The 10,434-nt window shown below is 35.0% G+C and overlaps 1 protein-coding gene across 1 annotated transcript; it reads right to left on the bottom strand.

Annotated features, from left to right (window-relative positions):
• Positions 1-2,256: 2,256 nt before the first annotated feature.
• Positions 2,257-9,317, bottom strand: LOC108208163 (probable ADP,ATP carrier protein At5g56450). The gene is made up of 2 exons (XM_017378664.2): positions 8,616-9,317; positions 2,257-3,078 (listed from the first exon to the last, which is right to left on the bottom strand). The coding sequence occupies exons 1-2, from the start codon at positions 8,955-8,957 to the stop codon at positions 2,446-2,448; spliced, it is 975 nt and encodes a 324-aa protein (XP_017234153.1). The 5' UTR covers positions 8,958-9,317; the 3' UTR covers positions 2,257-2,445.
• Positions 9,318-10,434: the final 1,117 nt, after the last annotated feature.

Here is a 10,434-nt window from a genome sequence, read left to right as displayed (position 1 = left end):
CGTCTTCAAAGAGAAAGTCTGAGGAACCTGTTGGTTCACAAATAAATACAGCCACGGAAGACACAAATCTAAAAAGGAATGCATCAAAAAAGGCAGAACTAGTTTCGTCTGAAAGGCCAAGATCGCCCCCACAATTGAAACGTTCAAGGTCATCTTCTTATCACTTTCATACAAGTTCAAGTGAATCACTCGGAAGGATAAGATCTAGTATGAGCTTAAGGCTGCAAGGAGGAATGAAATCACTGAGACAGTCTTCAGTAAGAGATGATCATTTCAAGGAATGGAAAGAAAAGACTTTTAGGCATGAGGATTCGATTTATAAAAAAAAGATTATATTAGGGGAGAAATGCAGGGTCCCTGATGAGGATGATGACACTGTTCTTTATGATGAAAAAGGGGATAAATTTTTATCCTATCATCCGAAAAGACCTGCTACTTTACCTTCATTGTCGCGACAAAGTTCAGCTCATGAAATGCATAACTAAATTAAAGACCAAAAGGTTCATCTTAAGGATTTCCAATTTTCCATTGTATGTGATAAGCAATAGTGATGAATTTTGAATCACAAGTAGTGTAACTTTGTGTGTTCCATGCATCTAAACATGATCAAATTTTTGAATTTCCTGTGGAATGTTGTGACACGGGTTCCATACAAGAAAACCAGGAAACTATTAAATCCTAGCTCTGTGAGTTCTGGATTTCTTACACATTGCATAACATTATTATTATTTATTTTTTTTGTTGTAAATTTATATAAATCCTTGGAGCAGGTGTATGCAAAGGGAGAGTATTATTTTAGCAAAAGGAAAAAAAGAGAGATAAAATCAGAATATTAATCAGATTCATGCAAGAAACTAAAGCATCAATGTAGTCGTCATGTTGCCTACAGTAGTGGCTGATTTATTAAGATCACCGCCGTATTGATCCTGCATAAATTCTGCGCAAGGTCTTGAACTAGAAGGGCATTTTATTTCATCAGATAGAAGATCCCCAGGTTCTCACATCTTTAAATAGCAGAGATGTCTTGGACTTCGAGATTCTTCTAGTTTATAAGTGCTTTTTCATCTTAATGACTTACCACGTTCTCTATATTGATTCTCTGGTATTTTCATATCAGTTATCTATTCAAATTTCAGCGGCTATAATTCCTATGCGTCGACTACTATTCTTGAGGATCAATGTTTCGTAGAAAATTTCGGATGCGTCGACTACTATTCTTGAGGATTGAAGGGGTAGTTACAGCTCATGATAGTTACTTCATATAAAAAATCGACACTATTGGAGTCCGTGAATTATCCTCCCTACACAAAATTGCAGCTGCACTTAGAATGCTTGCTTATAGCACGGCTGCAGATTTCGTTGATGAATACATTAGGATTGGTGAAAGTACAGCTATTGAGAGTTTTAAAAGATTTGTGAAAACAATTGTCAAAGTATTCGGTCCTGAATATTTGATATAGTTAAATAGAGAACATACATCAACATTATTGACATTTGCAGAAGATGATAGTGGCAATCCAAGGTATTGTTCAACATCCTAAACATAATATTCAAAAAGACTAGCCTCACAATAGAAGATGGTAGTGATAAATCATAGCAGATTAGAAATCAAAGGGAAGTACCAACCGAAGACAATGGGAGTTTTGGTCACGTTTAAAATAAGCACTTCCGGGCTTTTTTTTAGCATTTTAAACTATTTTTAGTGTTCATTGATTCTCAAGATTTAGAGGAAACTGAAACAACACAACCTCACTAGCGTTAGTCGTCTCAAAAAACAACATTTTTTAAGATTCGCAGTCCTCACACTTTATTACATTGACACCACCACCTCATTTTTTAAGATTTGCAGTCCTCGCACTTTATTACATTGACACCACCACCTCACTAGTGTTCGTCCTCTCAAAAAACAGTATTTTTTGAAATTTCGTCCTCTCAAAACACAGTATTTTTTGAAATTTTCAGTCCTCACACTTTGTTATGTTGACACCACACTAGCTACCCAACTAATCTGGACTTGAGCACGGAAAGACAACAGCAGATATAAATCTTTCTCAGAGACGCAAGTTTCAAATTTTTGGTTAGTGCAGCAAGCACTCACAAGTCATAATATACACCCATGACCCACCGCGCCTTACGGGAAAACATGGAACCTTCTGATATTGCCATTTATGGCACTATCATTTTCACCGCCAGATATTCGGTAATTTTAACTACAGTTGCTTTTTTAACAGCATTCAAACATACTGGAAGGGCAGAGAATAGTAAAGATTCAGATAAACATATCTCTCTAACTTTAAATTTATTTGTTATGAAAAATCCCCAGGTGTATGATCTGAACTCCTTTACGCTAGCTAAAGAGCGGTTTATGTATCATATTTTTAGCCCTACTCTAAACCTGTCCCTGACCTGTGAAAGCAGACCAAAAAAAAAAAAAAAAGGATCCTACTACAATCTACCCCAGTTCATGAACTTCCTCACTTCATCATATAGAACAAGTATTGCAGCAGCACCGGTACTCCTAAACATGTTTGAAAGAGCTCCACGGTAGAATGAGGTGATCCCTTCTGTCCTGTAAATTTTCTTCCAGCAATGCAGCGTGCTGCGGTACATAGGCTTTTCCAAGCCAGATTGCATCATCATTCTCCGCCGAACAGTATCCAGCGGATATGAGATCAATCCAGCAGATGTAGTGACTGCTTGAGCAGCTATCCATCGCTTCCACAAAGCCACCTCTAACTCTGGATTTTCAGACATTTTCTCTTTTATAGTATCAAATCCACCAAAATAAAGGCCTCGGTGAACAACCATTCCTTGCAGAGATGCAGGGAGCCCTCTGTAGATCCCTCGAATTCCATCCTTTTGTCTTATAGTACTAAGAAAATGGTATATACCTCTAAACTGACGAGCCTCGCCTCTTCCAAGGTCTGCAGCTAGACGGGTGTGTGCAATATCTAGAGGATAGATGATGATCAGGGTTGTACAACCAGCACAGGCTCCGGCAATGAAGTTGGCAGAAGCACCGGTTGCAAAATGACCCTCTTCGAAGAATCCACTACGTAGGATATTGCGATAAAGGTCCTGAGAAAAGAGATTTTTAAAGAGTGCTCCAACAATTTATAGTAGAATTTAGAAAAATCAAATTAAATAAATAACAATAATACCTTTAGGCAGAATAAATTTTTCAACATAAGTTCTATCTAGTGGATCTCAGGACGCAATTTAAACATTAAAATTGATGTTGATAGATATTCAGACATCATCCTTACCATAAAAAAATTCCAAATAAAAGCAGTTAGGATATATGGTGGACATGGTGTACATATTCATAGCAGATATGTGCTTCTGAACATAAAACTTTGGACTGACAGTAAGAGATTAGCTTCTTGTGCATGCAAAAGGCTAATCATCGCATCTTATGGAAAGAGGTGGTCATATAACAAATATAGATTCTTTGGATTAAATTTCCTTGTAAATTTATAAGTTTTAAAGACGTTTTAATATTATATATAATCATATATATACACTGCACGAGTATTTTTCTAATAAGCTCAAGTCACTATGAGATATACAAAAAGTGCCATCCACAGTAACACAATAACACTATATAAGAACAAATCTGCTTCTAAGAGCTTTCTGAGCCAATTTACCATACTGGGTAAGCTGCATCACAAAACTGTACATTGCAGAGAGAGCCAAGATATGACACCCTTTTTGCTCCTTAACAAGTTAAGAGCAAGTTCAATAGACGCTCCTAAGTTAAAAATTAAAGAATGAGAGTAAAAGTAGTGCTCCAACAAAGTTCTAGTGGTTCCTTAAATCACTTGGACATCCTCTTCATTACTTATTTTAAAAGAATCTCTCTCTTATCCTAAGGTTATTTTAACTTCCGACACTCTCCATTGCACATTGATGGTACTTTACAAAAAAGTATCGAACAGAGTATACATTGCTGGAGATGAAACTACTTATTTATGTCTCAAGTTACTAGGATTTATTATTTTTATATTATATTTAAGGAGTGATTTACAACACTGTCCGCTTGCTCTATGCTAGTGTCAAATCTTAACCTAGCTTGGATTGAGCTTGTATTTTCTTCTTTTTTATTTGGTCCAAAGAAGTACCTGATTTATAATGTTTTGACGACAACAGCCGCTTAACCCAAAGCTTGGCTTGTTCCTCACCAAAATTTGATTTTGAAAATAGAATTTAATAAGAATTACTGAATTATGGAAAGTGACGGTACATATTAAAAATAGAGCAATCCTGATGTAAAATGTTTTGACGACGACACCCGCTTAACCCATAGCTTGGCTTGTCCCTCACCAAAATTAGATTTTGAACATAGAATTAATTAAGATTTACTGAATTATGGAAAGTGACAGTACATATTAAAAAAAGAGCAGTTTTTTTGCTACCATTCATCAGCTATTAATAGAAGTACACAAGAGCATCCCGAACAGGCATATGGAATCATTAATATTTAATAATAGAAGGCCAAAGAAACAATAAACAAACATCTATTTCTTTTGTCCAAATATTAGAGTTCATAAATCTTCAGTATCCTTCTCAAACATTAAAAAAAACATCATTAAAGTGTAACCACAGCACCAACAAATGTGAGATTTAAATTTAGTTTGGTTCATATCAAAGGTAAACTCTCTAATGGCCTGGTTGGGAACTTAAATTTAATTTGTAATTCTGCATTTGGTCAAACAACATGTTTGGATAACCAAAATAATTTGGGGTTCGAATTTCATTCTAGTCCTAGACATTCAAATAATAGTATAAATAGAGGAATTTGAAATTACAACTCATTTCATTTCATTTTAAATCCATCATTGAAATGGAATACATATTCCCACACAAACATAAAAAATTGAGAGCTATATATGAGGACTTCATTTTTCTAAATCAAGATTTCATACTTCTAAAGTCTGCTAAGAGTTCATGTCAGGAACGTGTGTTCCAGAGAAGACATCAGGAAATCAGAGTTCAGCCTTCAGATCTAGAAAGATCAAATATAAAGTGAAGACTAGAAAAGAAATCTAGAGAGCCTGCAGTGTCCAGTAACGTAAACTATAACGAGAAAAAGAGCTGGTGATCTCCTCAATGGACGTTTTTTTAAATAATTTATCATTCAACATTAATGATGATGAATTTACAATTGAACTCTATTATTATAGAGCTATAGTCGGTGACCCCGTCTAAGTAATTTTGACTTATTTATGTAACAAGCATTCTAGCTCATCCCGGCAGTCCATTACTGGTAACTGTATTCTCCATGTTGATGTGTGAATATTATGTTTCTAAATAGTGTAAACAATTCATAATTTATTTTCAAAATAACAAAATCGAGGAAAGTGGATAAAGAAACTAGCAGATTGTGAGTGTACATGAAGTCCACGTAGGCAATAGGAATACATAAATATGTTAATTCAGAAGAGGAACAGTGGCATCTATTCCCCCCCAGTCCACAACAAGTCCGCAGATATATTCAAGAGAAGAGTTAAGAGATGTTGTGGGGCAGACCTTCCCTTCAAACAAAATAATCAGATTTGAGGCAACAATACATAAAGTCGTTGAGATTGTTGTCATTCACAAAGTGAACATTTGCGGTAACATATGCTTCAAATGCAGGCTGTAATTTGGCCAGACCATCTGAACATCACGAGTTGTCACAAAGATTAATATGGAAGTTGGTTCAGAAATAACTATGTGCTGTCATGCATGGTGTTTTTCAAAGCAACGCGAAGATGTGGATAAAAATGCAGAGACACAAGAATAAAGTTTGACACAATGGCTGATAAGAACGGAAAATAAAGTCTGGTTCTTGAGATTTTTATTATTCTGGATAGGGAAGTTAAAGGGTTATCAGTGCTATTGTTTCTCTAGTTGTTTAGTCATGGATAAATTAGTTAGATGATTCTTCTGCTCCTTCGGGGGCCGCGGTGGGGGCAGATCAAAAAAGTTTCAAAGTGAGGTCTTAAGTATATGTTACAATTATTTAAAATAATATAATCTCTTATAAAAGGTAAACTTTGTACATTTATACAAACTATTATTACCTGATCAATACATATTTATTTAGAGAAGTGGAGTCCTTGGACCCCACTTTATTTCGTGTAAATCCACCTCAGGCCGTGGGGCAGATATTTAATAGTTGCATGCGATGATCTTATGCATGGACATGGTCTCGATTCACATGAAGATTTAGAAGGAAAATGCATCATTATTTATTGGACTGGATGTAAGATATTATGGTCCTGTGGATTACAGGCATACCCAATCTGGCAAAAGTACCCACCAAGGTCTGACTATTGCCTGCCTGATAGAGTTAGAATATACTCTACTACATCAATCAGGCTGGGCAGCATTGCCTGCAACTATGCTTGATGTAAACTCACTGTAGATTTTGAGGATATATCTAGTATATAAACATATACAATAAAGTATTATTAAATATTACATATGATATGAATAATAGTTTCAAATTCAGCCATTAGTGGCCGTGTACATTATACAGGTCTATGTTGACACCTCAAGAAAAAGTAAGTCATTGGTATATATGGAAGATTAAGTTTGTTCTAAATAGCTTTCAACTCCACTGCAGTTCTAAAATTGCACTACAGAAAATTAAAAAATGAGATGTAGTCTAGGACATTGACACATAGTCACACCCTGAAAGCTAATAACAAATTTGCAGGACTTACTGGTCTTGTTCTTTCTAGCATATGTGTCCTTATTTTTTTACATTGGTTATGGCGCGGAGGCCCACTTCTAGGAAAAAGAATTACCACCTGTAAACTTCAATACCTAGCCTCAGAAGAGAAGAGGCATCTTAGATAAAAGCATGTGCTTTGGATTTCTCAGTAACTTCTTTCTTAATTAATGTTTAACTATATTATCTTCATTAATTGGAATGTATATCAATACGGGAAATTACAAATTTTCTTCTCTTTTCAGCCTTTTAATCCCCTTCTGCGATTTCTTGAAAAATTCATCATCTTCTAAAGATGTTCTCAAAGGCTGGATTTTTTGCACAAAAGGACCTCTTTACTCCTAAGAGTAGGGTAAGTTCTGCGTTAATACCACCCTCATCAGATTTTACTTCCGAGCGGGACATAATAGCTACGTTTGTTAGGTTTAGCATGTAGATTTATGGACTAAGTTCTCAAATTATTGTGACTCGCCAATAATGATTTGTCTGTTACTTCAGACTTGTTAAACATGATTGCTGCTTTGTTGTAGACAGCTAAAGTCTTGCTAATCACTGCTTAAGGACTAACTTTTATAACATTGATTATAGGTCTTTTTAAGTTAATATAATAGCATACAAGTGATAGACCACGTGTATAAATTTTACAACATATGGTATATGATGTTATATCAGTTATTGTTTGATGGTGCATCTATTGTCGTGTAATCGGTTGTGAAGTAGACTAGAGTCACTGGACCAGAATCGATTTCCTGCATATGCCAGAAATAGGGCTACGTGTTCTGATTATCTTGTATTTCTTACACCTCATTTCACTTTGGCGGCTCTCATTTTGGTACTTTCTCGTGACTCACATATAATACAATAAGGATTCCTCTAACAGTAACATGATCTTAACTAGTTCCAGGTCCTTCATCCATTCACATATGCGCAAAGTCACATGAATCCTCTCACCAGTTTTTGGCTGTATTCTCAATTCTTCAATGAGTTACCAAAAACATTAAAATTTATATGTTATAACTTGCGTCGCCCTACATATTATTCTCTTTCATAATTCAACGTCAAGATTCCAACATAATCAATAACTAACTACAGAAATTAGTCTCCCGTATCACTACAATTTTGAGTATCACAGTCTCGGCAACATAAAAAAGAGATAATGAACTTCAGAACTTCATCTCTGATTTCCCTAAACTAGTTGGGTCTAAACCTCACTAGACAAGCAAGTAAAACCATCTCCACAGTTAATATAAATGGGACCATTCTACAGACATATGATCAGGATAAAATTCAAGAAAACAACAATTTACCCAAGTCTATAATATTACCAAAAAACTCTGCACTTTACCTAATTCTATAACATTGCGAAAGAACTATGCCACGGTTTGCAAAACCATCTCCACAGTTGATATAAATGAGACAATTCTACAGACGTATGACCAGGATGAATTCAAGAAAACAACAATTAACCTTAGCCTATAATATTACCACAAAAATCTGCGCTTACCTAATTCTATCACATTGACAAAGAACTATGCCACGGTCTATAATTCTAAGACATCAGTCAAACATCTTATTTCCGCGTCGGCACTGTGAAGCTACTTACAGAAATTACAGAACTGGCTTATAGCTTAATCAAGAAAACCAAGCAACTTCTCCCTTATTTAAATAGTAAAAAAAAGGACTCAAAGCCATTTTTATTTTTTCGGCGAAACCATTATCTGTACCCTAGTTGGTAGCATACATTTCATGTTCCAGTTTCAAGAACTCAGAATACCCACATATCAAATCAAGAACTTTCCTCCATCAACTTAATCAAATCCCACAAAACAAGCATACACATACAAACAAACCATAATTTCATAAAACAAAACAAAAAAAATGAAAATAAGAACAGTACCTTAAGAGAAAAATTGAGAGCAACCGAAGGGTAATACCGAAGAACACTGCTACCATTGCCTCTCCAAAGAGATAAAATACCTTCATCTCGGACAGTCCTAACAATACAATCAAACATTCCCTTAAACCTCTTATGGCGATCACTTAAAATAGCCATATTGCTATCTTGGGTTTGCAAAAGAAGCTTAGCCCTCTCAATAGGTGCAACAATGGTGTGAACAGCACCACCCATGACAGCCCCAGCCACTAGATCTCTATGAAAATTTGTCAACCAGTTGGTCTGCACTAATCTTGGTGACCCTATTGAGTCCCTCTCATTTCCCTCTTCTTTCACCTCACCCATCCTCCCCTTCAACCCACAACTCTCTCTCTCTCTCTCTCTCTCTCTCCCCCCCTCTCCCGATATATGTATAGGTATGTACACAAAATGTTTTGTTTTGTAAAGGTGCCTACTATGTGAATATTTGTAATTTCATTCTCCTGTAAATTGTAGGAGAAAGAAATGAAAGCTGTGAAAATGGGTTCTAAACATTTCTTGATCAAAGAAAACCCAGAAACATTTTGTTATGACATCATTGTTGTGGGCATTTAACAGCTTTTTTCTTTATCTCTGTCACTTGTTCGATTATAGAATTTATAAAAAAAAAAATATGATGAGTTTTCCTGAAGAAGGGGCTCTGTACATTCCTTCTCCTCATTTATCCTCATTACTTTTCAGCCTTTTCATGTGAAAAGGATCCGTAAACGTCCAAAAAAGTAAATCAATTTTGTTCTTTATTGATTCCAAATTATTAGAGAAGCTTCATTTGTAAATTAGTAAAGTGTCTTGGATTAATATAATTTTTTATATATCTTAATATCAATATAGTAAGAGTTATTAGAATTAATTTAAATCAAAAATTATCACGAATCATATCTATAGAGATGAGAAAAAAATTCAAAAAACTAATAAATATAAGTTATCAGAATTTATCTCAACCGATGCAAAAAATATTTAGAATCATCTAATTTGGAAGTTATCATTGATAATTTTCAATAATATGAAAAAATATTTAATACCAATAAATATAAATTAATTTACATTCGTGATGCACCTCCTGCATCTCCCTAGCCAAATCCTTCCACATTAGGATTACTCGTCAACGCTTGATGATAGATTCGCCTTCTGGAAAAAAAAAAACTGCCTTTGGAGGGATAATATCAACCACTTCACATCTATTCAATGCATCTGCTATGATTATTTAGTAACCCTTTTTTCTTTTCATATTATTTTACCTACTATACCTGCTGAGGTAGCAGTGTATTATAAACGGTATATATAAGTAGTGATTTCAAATCCAGAGGTTAATCGTACTTTGGCAACTTTAGGTAGGGTAGAGTTTGGTTTTTTAGGGTCACATTGGAAAAATTGACAGATAATTCACTTTTACTGTCACTCTACATAAACGTACATGAGATTTTCACCTCATACGGCTCCTCGTTCAATTTTTTCGAAGTCATTGGATTCTTTTACATGTTCGAAAATCTCCCCTTTTTTCCATTCCGTCCCGAAGAGTAACTGAGACCAATTTAGTCACGCTTTCATGTTTCAATTGAACACTACTCATTGAGATTGATGAATATGCTATAATATTAGGTCGAGATTTCACTAATTCGCTGACGTTCACGAAGATGCTAGTTTCGTGATTCAACTCTCACTCATTAAAGATCATGAAAATTCTATTATAAATCCATAGTTAATCTCCCACTCATTAAAATTCTCAAAGATCCACATATACGTTAACTCCTTTGGCCAGCTATTCCCGCTCAAGTCTATATTC

Source organism: Daucus carota, chromosome 1 (genome assembly GCF_001625215.2).
Source record: "Daucus carota subsp. sativus chromosome 1, DH1 v3.0, whole genome shotgun sequence".
In the NCBI taxonomy this organism is placed as follows: domain Eukaryota; kingdom Viridiplantae; phylum Streptophyta; class Magnoliopsida; order Apiales; family Apiaceae; genus Daucus; species Daucus carota.
Note: the sequence above shows the minus strand (reverse complement) of the source record. Positions and strands in the feature narration are given on the sequence as shown.